Genomic DNA, 16,670 nt, shown 5'->3' on the forward strand with positions numbered 1-16,670 from the left:
GCACCCTTTTGATTTGTAAAGTTCAAATATAGTATCGTCTTGCACATCACAATATCTCAACCATATATCGTCAATGTCAAAAGATCACTGATACTCGATATTATCAAGCCTAGTAGGGACTGAGTTGATAAAGATTAGGCCGTCTGCCAAATGAGAGTAACACATCAGTCCAATATCTGTTTAGGATCATGTGTTTTCTGCAGACATGTCAGCTTACTGCTTGAGATGTGGTGCAAACAAACAAAATCTAAAGGCCATGTAAACAACACTTCAACCTAAAATCAGATTAGGTCTTTTTCTTTGGTGAACTTATCTGAGTATTGACAGGTCAGTCTCAGTGATTGTACCCTTGACTTGATAATTTCCATACCTAGCCTGAACTTTGACACCTTGCTAAAGGAGGACCTTAATACAAAACAAGTACCAGCTGCCAATACCAAGAAAATCAACACCTCCCTCGTAAAAGTGGGGAAGCGAGTGACATCTGACACCAGCCTGTAGAATCTGTCCGCGGCCATTTAAGAGGACGACAAAACGGGTCTTCATACACTGTTGTAGGACAGTCTTTCTACCTACCTGGATCGTACCTTTAAAGTCCAGATCCTCTGCTTCAGGTGTGCTAGTTTATTGCTCTCCCTGCATTGCCAAAGGATGTGACTAGGACTAGAAAGACAACCGCATATAGACCCCTTTCTGTGTTTACAAACATTGTCGCAAGAGGGCGATGTGCACAAGTTGGTGGCAGAACAAGGGGAAGTTCTTACAGAAGGCCAGCATAAAAAGCCTCTCTTTAACATGTTGCTTACGGGTGCATTTCACACTACATTTGGATTATAATTGGATTTTAAGGCTTGTATGAATGTCCTGCTTAATATAATGTTTGTTTGTTGAATGTGCACAGATGGAAATGGCTTTCTTATTGCCGCCAAGAGTGGCGCGAATCTGTGTGTGACGTCAGTATGTCGTGTACTGGAAAAGGGTCTATAGAGACGTGAATTAGGTCAGAGTCAGACGGTCGGCAGCTAGGAGGCGTCAGAATCGTAGCCGACCGGGGGACACAACCTGAGCTGGTGGGGACACTAAGATGGCCGTATGAAAGTATGCAGCTACACGCAACTGACACCAAAAGACAGGCTGACATTTGACAGACTAGACTAGACATACAACATGTGCAAGATACAACATGTACTAGAAACGCATGTGAGACTAGGAACAGATGTCCTAGCCTGATCAGTTATGTAATGGCTATAAAGAATAATGCATATTGCCAATATATACACAACTAAATGTTCCTTTAATATCTGCAGACCAAATTAATGAGTTACTGCAGTATAATGAAATGTGGCAAACATTTTGTTTTCCCACAAAACAGAGAGGAAACACCACAGAACTACTGCAATCAACCTCCCTGTGAGGGAACACAATCACCAATGCGCCAAACAAAATCATAAAATTATTTCTGCATTGAGCATCTAGCAGAGCCATGTATTAGCAGAGCCATCTAGTCTACACTTAGCTACCCTAGCTTGTGATCTGCCCAGTGTTATTTCTAAATGTGAAGAGGGTGGCCTTACCGAGCTGGCTGAGGTCCAGTAGGTTCCAGTGCATGCCGGTGGGGCAGCTAGTGGAGAGGGTGCGGATGTGGACGCGGCCGTGTTGGTCCAGTCCCCACAGGGCATCGCGGCAGGCAGAGAGCTGGACCATCTCTGTGTCCTGGGGCAGTTGGACTGTGGTGGGGTGCATCTGACCATCCTGGTCCCAAACACAGAACAGGTCTTTCCTGCTCTGGCCCAGCCACAGGAAGCTCCCTGCAGAGACACAGAGACAGTCAGTCACATATTGGTGATGTACAACACAGACACAGATAACAGCGGCAGATGCCACTACACAGAGACACAGATAACAGCGACAGATGTCACTACACAGAGAGACACAAATAACAGCGACAGATGTCACTACACAACAGGGAATGGATGTAAATGTGGTCTTCCTTATTTCTGTTAATATATTTGAGATGGGTTGTTGCCATCAGGTGGAAGGTGGGTAGGGCGTGTTATGTTTGTATTACAATATTGTGTTTTGTGTATTACCTTCTTTACTGAGTACAGCCGAGGAATAGACGAATGCCCACTTGGTGGCTGAGACGGTTCCTCTGGGTACCACACCCTGCCAGAACGTACCTGTGGGGTCACAACACATCACTGTCACACTGAACACACTGCAGTATTCACACAAAAGTCCCTGTCCACCACACTGACTTAAAACAGAGAAGGTGCCAATAAAGCAATGCTTAGCTGATTAAGTTCTGTGAAGTGTAGTCATGTCAGAAAGTGCATTCCATAAATTGCATTCCAATGCAGAAAACAAAAATGAAAATTCCTCATGACTGAGCATCTGTGTTAACCCACTGAGCTAAAGCCTTGGCATTAGCTTGGAAAGCTAATGCAAGTCTTGAGGTTTCATAAATTCATACCGCTGAGGCTGCCCTTGGCGACATGGAAGTTGTTCCTGCCGGATGCAATCCAGACACCGCTGGTGTTGGAGGAGACCAGACTGGGCTGGCACTGGAACTGCTGGGACAGGAAGGCCATGCGGAGGCACTCTGCAACCCGCTCCACCGGGGCCTTGGTGGCTGTGGCCATGTTCTGAGTGGCCTGGATCAGAGTCTGGAACAGACTGCCCTGATCAAACACCACATAGTCTGTGATGCTCACCTGAAAAGGAGGGGTGGGAGGAAGGGAGAGGGAACAAAAGGCCAGAAATGTATAAGCATTAGAAGTTGGGCCATGGTTAGCAGATGTTAATGTGAGTGTAGTGAAAAGCTTGGGCTTCTGGTTCTGACAGTGCAGTAATATCTAACACGTAATCTAACAGTTCCCCAACAACTACCTAATACACACAAATCTAAAGGGATGGAATATGTACATATAAATATATGGATGAGCAATGGCCGAGCAGCATAGGCAAGGTGCAATAGATGGTATAAGGTACAGTATATACATATGAGATGAGTAATGTAAGATACGTAAACAATATTAAAGTGGCATTATTTAAAGTGGCATTGTTTAAAGTGACTAGTGATCCATTTATTGGGTGTCAATGTAGGCAGAAGCCTCTCTGAGTTAGTGATTGAGGTTTAGCAGTCTGATGGCCTTGAGAAAAAAGCTGTTTTTCAGTCTCTCGGTCCCAGTTTTGATGCACCTGTACTGACCAGGCAGTGGTGGTTGTTGTTCTTGATGATCTTTTTGGCCTTCCTGTGGCATCGGGTGCTGTAGGTGTCTTGGACGGCAGGTAGTTTGCCCCCGGTGATGCGTTGTGCAGACCGCACCACCCTCTGGAGAACCTTGCGGTTGAGGGCGGTGCAGTTGCTGTTCCAGGCGGTGATACAGCACAACAGGATGCTTTCGATTGAGCATCTGTAAAAGTTAGTCAGGGTTTTGGGTGACAAGCCAAATTTCATCCCTCCTGAGGATGAAGAGGCACTGTTGCGTCTTCTTCACCACACCGTCTGTGTGGGTGGACCATTTCAGTTTGTCTGTGATGTGTACGCCGAGAAACTTGAAGCTTCCCACCTTCTCCACTACTGTCCCTTCGATGTGGATAGGGGGTGCTCCCTCTGCAGTTTCCTGAAGTCCACAATTATCTCCTCTGTTTTGTTGACGTTGAGTGAGAGGTTTTCCTGAGGGCCCTCACCTCCTCCATGTAGGCTGTTTCTTCATTGTTGTGTCGTCTGCAAACTTTATGACTGAGTTGGAGGCGTGCATAGCCACGCAGTCATGGGTGAACAGGGAGTACAGGAGAGGGCTGAGCATGCACCCTGTGGGGTTGAGGGTCAGCGAAGTGGAGATTTTATTTCCTACCTTCACCAACTGGGGACGGCCCGTCAGGAAGTCCAGGACCCAATTGCACAGGGCGGGGTTGAGACCCAGGGCCTCCAGCTTAATGATGAGCTTGGAGGGTACTATGGTGTTGAATGTGGGGCTGTAATCAATGAACAGCATTCTTACATAGGTATTCCTCTTATCCAGATGGGATAGGGCAGTGTGCAGTGTGATGGCGATAGCATCGTCTTTGGACCTGTTGGGGCGGTATGCAAACTGAAGTGGGTCTAGGGTGGCCGGTAAGGTAGAGGTGATATGATCCTCGACTAGTCTCTCAAAGATTGAATATGTCCGTAAACACACCAGCCAGCTGGTCTGCTCATGCTCTGAGGATGCGGCTTGGGATGCTGTCTGGGCCAGCAGCCTTGCGAGGGTTAACACGTTTAAATGTCTTACGTCGGCCATGGAGAAGGAAGGGGGCCGCAGACCTTGTTAGCGGGCGGCGACGGTGGCACTGTGTTTTCCTCAAAGCGGGCAAAGAAGGTTTTTAGTTTGTGTGGAAGCGTGACATCGGTCTCCGTGATGTGGCTGGTTTTCTTTTTGTAGTCCGTGATTTACTGTAGAACCTGCCACATACGTCTCATGTCTGAGCCATTGAATTGCGACTCCACTTTGTCCCTGTACCGGCATTTCACTGGTTTGATTGCCTTGTGGAGGGAATAACTACACTGTTAATATTTGGCCATATTGCCAGTCCTCTTTCCATAGTTAAACGTGGTGGTTCGAACTTTCAGTTTTGCGCGAATGCCGCCATCCATCCACGGTTTCTGGTTAGGGGTATTCTTCCCAGAGAGGTGTTTATCTCTGTTGGCGCGAGGTCTGCGGCCCCCCAGTGGCTGAACCGATTCCGACAACGTCTCCCGAGAGCCATGTTTCCGTGAAACAGAGAATGTTGCAATCTCTGATGTCTCTCTGTAAGGCAACCCTTGTCCTAATTTCGTCTACCTTGTTGTCAAGAGACTGGACATGGGCGAGTATTATACTCAGAAGCGGTGTGCACGCCTACGGAGCCTGACCAGGAGGCCGCTCCGTCAGTCTCTTCTGCGGCGACGTTGTTTTGGGTCGGCTTCTGGGATTAGATCCACTGTCCTGGGTGGTGGTCTGAACAAAGGATCCGCTTTGGGAAAGTCGTGTTCCTGGTCGTAACGTTGGAAAGTTGACGTCGCTCTTATATCCAATAGTTCTTCCCGGCTGTATGTAATAAGACTTTTAAGATTTCCTGGGGTAATAATGTAAGAAATAATACATTAAAAAAAGGTAAAAATAAAATACTGCATAGTTTCCTAAGGACTCGAAGCGAGGCGACCATCTCTGTCGGCACCAGACCCATACTCATCTCAGGGTGAAGTCTGTAATGCAAACCATCCTAAATTTGACTTTAATAATACATGCTCTTAAAAAACGATCATAGTGCAAGATAGACGACGTATGAAAATTATGGGTGTGAGTAACATTGAACACAGTCTGTAGGATACCAACCTGCCACCAGTGGTCATCTTCCCCTTGGGGCTTCCTGGCAGTGACTCCAGTCCTGAACCACAGACTGCCACTGGTGTCCAGAGCCCAAGCCGTGTTGCTCTCTCCCAGGGCTATACAGATGGGCTCCAGACCCTGACTCTCACTTTGGGAGGAGGAAAAACACATTCACACAAATATGTAATGATCAGCAAAGAAAGCTAACATTGCCTGAGTCCCGAAGACTTGCATTAGCTCCCCAAGCTAATGCCTAAGAGGCTTTAGCTCAGCAGGCTAACACAGTCCTGTGGCGTGCTGGAGATCTGGATTTGAACCCTGGTCGGTCATACTAACTAAACGTTCACTGCTACTAGGCCTCTATGACACACATCTTCCTTCCTCTTTTCAAAAAAGGTGAAAGAATCCCTGTTGAATTACAATTATCTGGAATGACCACACCACAACCCACAGGGGTGTCACAAGAACCGAGCAGAGCTAACTCGACTATCACTGTTACTGGGGCCTACGACACACAGGTTATCTTTTTCAGAAAAGGTCCTACCTGATTTTGTCATACTTCCACATTTCCCCCTCAGAGCAGTAGCTGCTGAGGCCATCGCCATCTCTGTAGAAGACGGCCCTGTGTTGGCTGAGGGCCCACACCACCCCGCCACGCGCTGCGATCTGGGCCATAGGACACGGGCAGTCCACCTTCACAGCTCGTGCACACGGACGGTCCACACTCAAACCTGCAGAACGGGATCACAACCACACAGTCAAGTTTCACGGTCTGTGAGTTAAGGCATTTGTTGTATTTGTTGTTTTTGTGAGTTAGTGAGGGGCCGGGAATGTCTGTATGTAACAATGTTAATCATGCTAAACAATAGCAGTATAGCAGTCTCACATTAGTTTCTTAGTTAATCATATCGAATTCAAATTTAATGTATATATCTCACATACATACAGTGCATTCGGAAAGTATTCAGATCCCTTGACTTTTTCCACATTTTGTTATGTTACAGCCTTATTCTAAAATAGATAAATACTTTTTTCCCACTCATTAATCCACACACAATACCACATAATGCCAAAGCAAAAACAGGTTTTGAAATTTGTGCAAATGTATTAAAAATAAAAAACAAATACCTTATTTACATAAGTATTCAGACCCTTTGCTATGAGACTCAAAATTGAGCTCAGGTGAATCCTGTTTCCATTAAACATCCTTGAGATGTTTCTACAACTTGGAGTCCACCTGTGGTAAATGTAATTGATTGGACATGATTTTAAAAGGCACACACCTGTCTACATAAAGTCCCACAGTTCACAGTGCATGTCAGAGCAAAAACCAAGCCATGAGGTTGAAGGAATTGTCCATAGAGCTCCGAGACAGGATTGTGTCGAGGCACAGATCTGGGGAAGGGTACCAAAAACTGTCTGCAGCATTGAAGGTCCCCAAGAACACAGTGGCCTCCATCATTCTTAAACGGAAGAAATTTGGAACCACCAAGACTCTTCCTAGAGCTGGTCGCCTGGCTAAACTGAGCAATCGGGGGAGAAGGGCGTTGGTCAAGGAGGTGACTAAGAACCCGAAGGTCACTCTGACAAGAGCTCCAGAGTTCCTTTGTGGAGATGGGAGAACCTTCCAGAAGGACAACCATCTCCGCAGGACTCCGCCAATCAGGCCTTTATGGCAGAGTGGACAGACGGAAGCCACTCCTCAGTAAAAGGCACATGACAGTCCACTTGGAGTTTGCCAAAAGGCACGTAAAAAGACTCTCAGACCATGACAACAAGATTCTCTGGTCTGATGAATACCCTGAATGCCAAGCATCACGTCTGGAAGAAAACTTGCACCATCCCTAGTGTGATGCATCGTAGTGGCAGAATCATGCTGTGGGGATGTATTTCAGCAGCAGGGACTGGGAGACTAGTCAGGATCGAGGCAAAGATGAATGGAGAAAAGTACAGAGAGATCCTTGATGAAAACCTGCACCAGAGTGCTCAGGACCTCAGACTGGAGCGAAGGTTCACCTTCCAACAGGACAACAACCCTAAGAAAACAGCCAAGACAACGTAGGAGTGGCTTCGGGACAAGTCTCTGAATGTCCTTGAGTGGCCCAGCCAGAGCCTGGACTTGAACCCGATCAAACATCTCTGGAGAGACCTGAAAATAGCTGTGCAGCGATGCTCCACATCCAACCTAACAGAGCTTGAGTGGATCTGCAGAGAAGAATGGGAGAAACTCCCCAGATACAGGTGTGCTAAGATTGTAGCATCATACACAAGAACACATGATGTAATCGTTGCCAAAGGTGCTTCAACAAAGTACTAAGTAAAGGGTCTGAATACTTTTGTAAATGTGATATCTGTTTTTGTATTTTTAATACATCTTCAAAAATTTCTAAAAACCTGCTTTGCTTTGTCCTTGTGTGGTTGGTATTTTGTGTAGATTGACGAGGGAAAAAACAAATCCATTTTAGAATAAGGCAGTAACATAACAAAATATGGAAAAAGTCAAGGTGTCTGAATAATTTAGGAATGAACTGTATATCCTTCAAACACCGGTTTTGAGGGCATTATCACTTTCACAGTTTACCAATATATACAGTTGAAGTCAGAAGTTTACATACACTTAGGTTGGAGTCATTAAAATTAGTTTTTCAACCAGTCCACAAATTTCTTGTTAACAAACTATAGTTTTGGCAAGTCGGTAAGGACATCTACTTTGTGCATGACACAAGTCATTTTTACAACAATTGTTTACAGACAGATTATTTCACTTATAATTCACTGTATTCCAGTGGGTCAGAAGTTTACATACACTAAATTGACTGTGCCTTTAAACAGCTTGGACAATTCCAGAAAATTATGTCATAGCTTTAGAGGCTTCTGATAGGCTAATTGACATAATTTGAGTCAATTGGAGGTGTACCTGTGGATGTATTTCAAGGCCTACCTTCAAACTCAGTGCCTCTTTGCTTGACATATGGGAAAATCAAAAGAAATCAGCCAAGACATCAAAAAAAAAATTGTAGACCTCCACAAGTCTGGTTCACCCTTGGGAGCAATTTCCAAAAGCCTAAAGGTACCACATTCATCTGTACAAACAATAGTACGCAAGTATAAAAACCATGGGACCACGCAGCCGTTATACCGCTCAGGAAGAAGACGCGTTCTGTCTCCTAGAGATGAACGTACTTTGGTGCGAAAAGTGCAAATCAATCCCAGAACAGCAGCAAAGGACCCTGTGAAGATGCTGGAGGAAACAGGTACAAAAGTATCTATATCCACAGTAAAACGAGTCCTATATCGACATAACCTGAAAGGCCGCTCAGCAAGGAAGAAGCCAAAACCGCCATAAAAAATACAGACTACGGTTTGCAACTGCACATGGGGACAAAGATCGTACTTTTTGGAGAAATGTCCTCTCGTCTGATGAAACAAAAATAGAACTGTTTGGCCATAATGACCATCGTTATGTCTGGAGGAAAAAGGGGGAGGCTTGCAAGCCGAAGAACACCATCTCAACCGTGAAGCATGGGGGTGGTAGCATCATGTTGTGGGGGTGCTTTGCTGCAGGAGGGACTGGTGCACTTCAGAAAATAGCAGGAATCATGAGGAATGAAAATTATGTGGATATATTGAAGCAGCATCACAAGACATCAGTCAGAAAGTTAAAGCTTGGTCGCAAATGGGTCTTCCAAATGGACAATGACCCCAAGCATACTTCCAAAGTTGTGGCAAAATGGCTTAAGGACAACAAAGTCAAGATATTGGAGTGGCCATCACAAATCCCTGACCTCAATCCTATAGAAAATTTGTGGGCAGAACTGAAAAAGCATGTGCGAGCAAGGAGGCCTCCAACCCTGACTCAGTTACACCAGCTCTGTCAGGAGGAATGGGACAAAATTCACACAATTTATTGTGGGAAGCTTGTGGAAGGCTACCCGAAACGTTTGACCCAAGTTAAGCAATGCTACCAAATACTAATTGAGTGTATGTGAACTTCTGATCCACTGGGAATGTGATGAAAGAAATAAAAGCTGAAATAAATAATTCTCTCTACTATTATTCTGACATCTCACATTCTTAAAATAAAGTGGTGATCCTAACTGACCTAAAACAGGGAATTTTTACTAGGATTAAATGTCAGGAATTGTGAAAAACAGAGTTTAAATATATTTGGCTAAGGTGTATGTAAACTTCCTACTTCAATTGTAAAAAATAATGATTGACAAAAGTTCATTAGAAACTTTATTTTGATGGATTTATTCATACCATTTCCTTCTTCCACGAGTCATAGTCCCGACACAAATCTAAAGTTGCTACCCAAGCCGGCTGGTCATTTGTTCTATTGGTTCTGTTGCCAGAGAAGCGACCCAGTCGTTTAGTCTTTTTGTTCTGTATCTACGAGCGACCCAGTCGTTCGTTCTAAATGTTCCATTGCCATAATGACTGCCAATGTTCTTATCTCTTGCTTGCTAGCTAGACAACTACGGCTAAGTTACAGTCACGTCAAACAGTGCAGACAGAATAACAGCAAAGTATCTACATTTGCATTTGTTTAAGGTGTTTTCTAGTGATATTTATTTGGATACATTTCTAACAATGAGCTAATGACGCACGATTTTGCCTGGCATAGAAAATGTGCTCTCATCAGGACACTGTTGTTCTGAGGAGCTAGCCAACAACACAGCTAACACAATCACTTAAATCTGAAGCTGGAAAGATAGCAAACTAGCTGCATTTTGTTTCATTTGACCTGTTTTCTACTGACATTTCTTTGCATATATCCATAAAAATGATGCCAGCTGATTCATGATTTCGACTGGCTGACAAAAGCTGCCTGCCTGTCTGTCTCTTCCCGACTCCCGTCGGACACGTTCAATATTATGGGACAGCTGGAGATCGAATTTCAGTATAGGAAAACATTGTTGTAAATGTCAGAGAGACAGACAAGGTTTATACAAATCTCCCCTGTTGAAAATCAAACGCTAGTCTAAAAGAAGTGGGAGATAATGTCAAGATGCTTTTTACAGAGGAGATCAAGTTTATAAATTGCCTGGCTGGGCTGTTGAGACAGTGGATTGCGCAGTGAGATGAAACAGAGTAAATAGGCATTTCAACATCATAGCTTTAGCCGGTGGTAACTTGTGGAATAGACATCGGCTGGAATGCGGTTTTAACCAATCAGCATCCAGGATTAAACCCACCCATAGTATAATAATATAATACTTGTCATGACCAGCAGGGCAGGGCCAGCGAGTGTGTTACAATCCATCACAACACCAAAGGTTAAATATTACTTTCTAAAAGCATGTTTTGGATTTACTAGGCTTCATTATTTTGATCCTTAATATGCCATCCGTACAGAATTATGATTACCTCTAAGAAGATTTAGCCAGTGACTGATGATACTATTTACTATGGGCCTGAACAGCGCCATCTAATGGAGAATGGTTAAACTCAGGAACTGATTTGCTGAATTGAGAGTTCAGACTTTGCCAATAAACAGGATTGTGATATAATATTCTTAATACTCTGAGGCCACCTGGGGCTAAAATCACAGTCTTGTTTAAAATAGAGTGAATCAAGCCGTTGTGCCACAAGTACATTAACAATACTTACATTAAAGAAGCATTCAAATAATGTGCCATCAAAATCTTGAAGAAACTTTATTTTATTACATGAATTTGTCTAAATGTGTTTGATCTAATCAGGTCTGTTCATCTATACTCCATTGATAGTAAAATGACATACAGTACTGAATAGTCACCAGTAGCTCACCTGTCTGCAGGTAGAGGTCCCCGCTGGTTCGGATGATCCATGCTGTGTCTTCACCAAGTGCCACAAAGGCAGAATCCTCCAGGGCCTTGTACCAGTGCCTCTTTCCTTTGATGGTGAATTTACCACATGCATACGCTGTCATGGTCTTCTGTTCCACCTTCCATAGCAGGGACCCTAAAATAAAATGAAACTTTAATGCATCTACTAATATGTACACTACCGTTCAAAAGTTTGGGGTCACTTAAAAATGTCCTTGTTTTTTAAAGAAAAGCAAAAAAATGTTGTCCATTAAAATAACATCAAATTGATCAGAAATACAGTGTAGACATTGTTAATGTCATTTGTGGGTTTGATTACAGGCTCAAAATGGCCAGAAACAAAGAACTTTCTTCTGAAACTCATCAGTCTAATCTTGTTCTGAGAAATGAAGGCTATTACATTTGAGAACTTGCCAAGAAACTAAAGATCTCGTACAACGCTGTGTACTACTCCCTTCACAGGACAGTGCAAACTGTCCCTAACCAGAATAGAAAGAGGAGTGTCAGGCCCCGGGGCACAACTCAGCAAGAGGACAAGTACATTAGAGTGTGTAGTTTGAGAAACAGACGCCTCACAAGTCCTCAACTGGCAGCTTATTAAACCCGCAAATCACCAGTCTCAACATCAACAGTGAAGAGGTGACTCCGGGAAGCCGGCCTAGGCAGAGTTACAAAGAAAAGCCATATCTCAGACTGGTCAATAAAAATAAAAGATTAAGATGGGCAAAAGAACACTGGACAGAGGAACTCTGCATAGAAGGCCAGCATCCCGGAGTCACCTCTTTACTGTTGACGTTGAGGCTGGTGTTTTGCGGGTACTATTTAATGAAGCTGCCAGTTCAAGGCTTGTGAGGCGTCCGTTTCTCAAACTACACACACTAATGTACTTGTCCTCTTGCTGAGTTGTGCCCCGGGGCCTGACACTCCTCTTTCTATTCTGGTTAGGGACAGTTTGCACTGTCCTGTGAAGGGAGTAGTACACAGCGTTGTACGAGATCTTTAGTTCCTTGGCAATTTCTCAAATGTAATAGCCTTCATTTCTCAGAACAAGATTAGACTGATGAGTTTCAGAAGAAAGTTCTTTGTTTCTGGCCATTTTGAGCCTGTAATCAAACCCACAAATGAAAAATAAGGACATTTCAAAGTGACCCCAAACTTTTGCACGGTAGTGTACATCCAAAGATGTAATTTTGGTAATCAAACTAACCAACTCCGAAAAGTAAAGATCTATCTCGATGATAGTGGTTGCAGTCTGTCTCCCTCAACTACAGTGCCTTTCATCTCTTCCACAATATATACACATGATAGACCCTAACAGACCCAGTCACTGAATAAAAGTTAAATAAAAGCTTAAAAAAGGTACAATATGCAGAAATCACCCGCCATTTCCTGGTTGCTTAAATTCTAATAGTTCCTTTAATGTCAGTTTATATGATAAAACAAGCAAATATAGTGTAGATAATCACAAGCATTTCGCTACACTCGCATTAACATCTGCTAACCATGTGTATGTGACAAATAACATTTGATTTGATCATTGTACCATCTAAACCGCAGTGGAACAACTTTTCAATACCCCCAAAATATTGTATTTTCAGCTGGTGTTCAAAACCGATAGTCAAAGTTGCAAAAATTAAACTTAAGAACGGGAAGCATAGAAATAGTGCATATAGAACATATCTACCACTTCTTAGATTTGATTTTAATGATAATGACAGATCTATAACTCCCATTTCTATGTGAATTTGGTTGTGTCGCCTAAAAGGTTACATATTGCAGATTTAGAAATAAAAGCATCTCACAATAGATTAATAAAAGCTTCTGCTAAATGACCATATTACAGACATCCTCATCACCTGAAGGTGACAGTGCCACCTGCTGCACATTGTCCTCAAACTTCTGCCAGCTCAGGCCCCTGTCTGGGAGGGCACTGCAGTACAGGCCTCCTTTAAAGTCCAGACACCAGATGTATTGGTCAGTCACAACCAGGTTGAGGATGCCACAGCCTGGCCCTGTGTAGCCCATCCAGCTCTCTGCCAACTACAGGAGAGAAGGTTCAAACCAGACACAGCATCCTACAGTAATGGTTTGTGTGTTATAAATGTGCCATAAAATGACTAATAACAATCAAATGATCCATTGCTTTTCATTTTGATGCAACATTACTAACCACATGGTATCCTATTGAAATGGAATGTGATGTACTATAGCACACACAGTGAGGAAGGTGCAATATGCAACGTCACATGTTGTGTGTGATATAACTGTAACCACTAGTATAACTATTACTGTCTTGTCTTGGTCCTGCTGCCCGATGTTGGACCCCTGGAGGTTGAGGGCGTTGAGTCTGTCTCCCAGGCTGGCGCTGGAGGCTGAGTACGGAACTCCGTGGACAGCGTAAATGTCCTCCTCGTCACTAGAGTGGCACTGCTCAGGCTCCAGGGAATAACACATCTGATCAACACAGCTAGGAGGCTCCAGATCCAGCAGACAGTGCTGGTGGTGGGGGTCGTCCTGGTCCAAGTCATCCAGCCCAATGAGGGGTCTCAGGAGATCATCCTCCTGCTCCTCCATGGGGTCTTGCTCCTTCGAGGTCTGCATGTAGGCAAAGGTGCACTCCAGTAATAGGTCTACGTGTCGGGTGGGAGCCTCCCCCTCTTTGTTAGTGATGGAGGGTCTGTTTTCATTCTTTGGGTAGGACTGGCACTCCATGTCCTGGGAGGGCAGGGACATGGGGCAGGAGGGAGGCTGAGTCCCAGGGGGTTGAGTCTGAGTCAGAGGGTCCTCTCTCTGGTCACCACCCTGGCTCTGAGCTCCAGAGGCAGTGAGTTCTGGAGAGGCCCTACTGATGGAGCCCTCCTGGTCGGGGGATCCGCTGCTCCTGCTCTGTAGGTCCAGACTGCTGCACGGGAAACTTGTGTGGTCGGAAGCTGAGGGGGGCTCACTGATAGAGGTGCTGGTCCCCCCGTCGCTGCCCCCTCCTCCATCCTGACTGTAAATGCTCTCGGACCAGCTGTTGTGCTGCTCACCGATGCGGTTTCCACTTTCTGTAAAGAGAAAAAGAGAGCGGGAGAACATAGCAGCAAGAAGTTTCAACATTAGTGGCTTGAATCATAAGAGAAAGGTAATTATAAGACAAGCTGTTCGTTTTTTAATCTATTAAAAAAGCAATTTGCAGCTATTTTTTTTTTTTACATTTTGTGATCAACCACAGCATAACACACTAGATCTCAAATCACTACAACTGCCACTCGCCTTGCCTCCTCCTCTTGGCATTCTTCTTGACTTTGATGGCCTGGACCACTAGCTCATGCTGAAAGTCCTCCTGGTTGATGGCACTGTATTGGCTGGAGGAGAGCTCTGACTGCTCCATGGTGCTGGTGGAGAGCATCATGCCCTGAACGCTGTCGCAGGACGTGATGGAACTGCTGCGGCTATGAAAATCACTGGTGCCCCCTACACTGCCCCCTCTCTGGTGGTCCAGTCGCTCCCCCACCTCAGGCCTCTCCATCAGGGCTCCGGCCTTCCCCGCCTCGGGGATGTTACTCAGCTGGTCCTGCTCCAGCACCTCCTCTACCTCCTCATCCACCAGCCTCTCCCGCTCCCCCTGCTCTGTGATGGCCATTGTCCTGATAGGCTGGACTGTCTCCACGGAGCCGGAGGGAGGGAGCAGGGTGGTAGGAGTGGTCAGGGGAGAGGTCAGACGGAAGGACAACTCAGAAACTGGGCGGGAGAAAGTTAAGAGCAGAAGATTGTTATATATCTGGGAATGACTATAGAGATACAAGAATTCAAAATTAAAGTCTAGGAGTAAAGAAAGTGTTAGCTGGAGATCATGATTCTCTCTCTTTCAACTCTCTATGGTTGGTTTGAAATGAACAAAGTGCTTCTGATATATTATGACATGACGATGTACTATGTATGACATCGTACTGTTGGAAGCCAAGTCCTCAGGAGCATTCGAGATGCGAACAATGTCCCGATCTCCTTTCAGGATGAAGATTTCATTTTCGGTGCATGATACAGAGACGATGTCCCCACAGCTCTCCAGTGCACCGATGATCACCTAGAAAGGCAGCATTTATTTTTTTAGAGATAGACCTGTAACATGACACCCTGACAGGACACAGGTTTAAAGACTCTCACAGGCTAGATTCACCTACCTGACTACTTTTTTCTCTATCAAAATATGATTTGTGACACAAGTGATTCAAAACTGATTACCTGGTTGAGGAAATACATAAGACAGCTAAAATCCATGTATTAATGTATCCATTAATCCAGATATCCATGTAAAATATCCATTCCTTTGTATTAAGTGAATGATGCAAATGTTCCTGCTTGTCTACCCTTTTGTTATGAAAAAAATATATACAAAAATATTTCAACAACAAAAAAGTATCCATTCCTGCCTGAGGACATCTTTACCTGGTTGAGGCAGTCCAACACGTAGACACTATATTCATTCCAGCTGAGGACCCAGCCCTCTCTGAGGAAGCAGCTCACCACACCCAGCTGCCTCTCGTGGGGCCGGCAACCCCCCGTGGGGCCCGGCCTGGTGAACAGCTCAAACTGTGGCACCTCCTGGTTGAACAGACGCTTGAGGACCAGCGTGTCCACCACAAGCCCTCTTACATCCGTCCGCCACAGCCGGAGGCCAGGCCTCGCTGCATAGACTAGCAGGTCACTCTGCTTACACAGGCCTGGCTGGAAGCACGCACCAAACTTCCCATTGCTTTGAGGAAAAACAACAGTGCAAGATAAATATATTACACTGAACAAAAACATGCTCGATTTTTTTTTTTTACTGCATATTCAAATGTTTGAATATGAAATTATTCGTGATGGGATGAAATGTGATTTTAGCTTCTAAAATGTGAGAATTGGGTTTTCATGAGTGAATTAGGCCCGACTCAGTGGCCCGCCCACGTGAAGAGACCTAGGTTGTAAATTATGAAACACACCCCTTTTCTCCCTCCACTATATAAACCCTTGACGAAAATTGAACCTCCTGTTCCGGGTACATTAGGATGACGATCCGATGTCAGAATGGTTCAGATAACAACTACAGAACTAAGCCAACCTCAGCGTGAGCTTTGGTTGCGAATGGTATGAACGTTGAACTCTTATTCACTACAGAAGTGATACCGCCTAGCCGTTGAGTTAGCAACAGCAGCTGCAAACGTAAATTAGGGCAGACAGAGTATCCCGTCTACCACACAACGATGTTACTAAAACTATCCAATTGACCACCAGAGACATTCTTCAAAGGACAAAGGACTCGGTTTGGCAACACGGCCTTCCATCTACCACCAACCTACTGGAGCGCAGCTCAGAGTAAATATTTATTGCATTTTCCTTTTCCAAATGGGCGGTAATTTAGAATGCATAAGATATTGTATTTACGATAGCACAGCTTCGCCCTTTGTTCCTCAGTCTTCCCGCTCTTTCAATCAAACCCAGACCCTTTTTCTTTGTGTAAGCAGCTGTCATATCTGTTCCGCCC

At 44.6% G+C, this 16,670-nt stretch overlaps 1 protein-coding gene across 2 annotated transcripts in view; it reads right to left on the reverse strand.

The window, feature by feature from the left end:
- The window catches only part of LOC120023619 (tectonin beta-propeller repeat-containing protein 2-like), a 44,853-nt gene that overhangs the window by 21,939 nt on the left and 6,244 nt on the right, over positions 1-16,670 (reverse strand). For both annotated transcript variants that reach the window (XM_038967664.1, XM_038967663.1), the window contains 11 exons: positions 15,593-15,899; positions 15,098-15,230; positions 14,420-14,887; positions 13,454-14,211; positions 13,021-13,204; positions 11,127-11,300; positions 5,899-6,085; positions 5,361-5,502; positions 2,474-2,714; positions 2,091-2,180; positions 1,575-1,808 (listed from right to left, as the gene is read on the reverse strand). In XM_038967664.1, the coding sequence (XP_038823592.1) occupies positions 1,575-1,808; positions 2,091-2,180; positions 2,474-2,714; positions 5,361-5,502; positions 5,899-6,085; positions 11,127-11,300; positions 13,021-13,204; positions 13,454-14,211; positions 14,420-14,887; positions 15,098-15,230; positions 15,593-15,899 (2,918 nt within the window). The remainder of the gene's footprint in view (positions 1-1,574; positions 1,809-2,090; positions 2,181-2,473; positions 2,715-5,360; positions 5,503-5,898; positions 6,086-11,126; positions 11,301-13,020; positions 13,205-13,453; positions 14,212-14,419; positions 14,888-15,097; positions 15,231-15,592; positions 15,900-16,670) is intronic.

Source organism: Salvelinus namaycush, chromosome 28 (assembly GCF_016432855.1).
Source record: "Salvelinus namaycush isolate Seneca chromosome 28, SaNama_1.0, whole genome shotgun sequence".
Taxonomy (NCBI): Eukaryota; Metazoa; Chordata; class Actinopteri; order Salmoniformes; family Salmonidae; genus Salvelinus; species Salvelinus namaycush.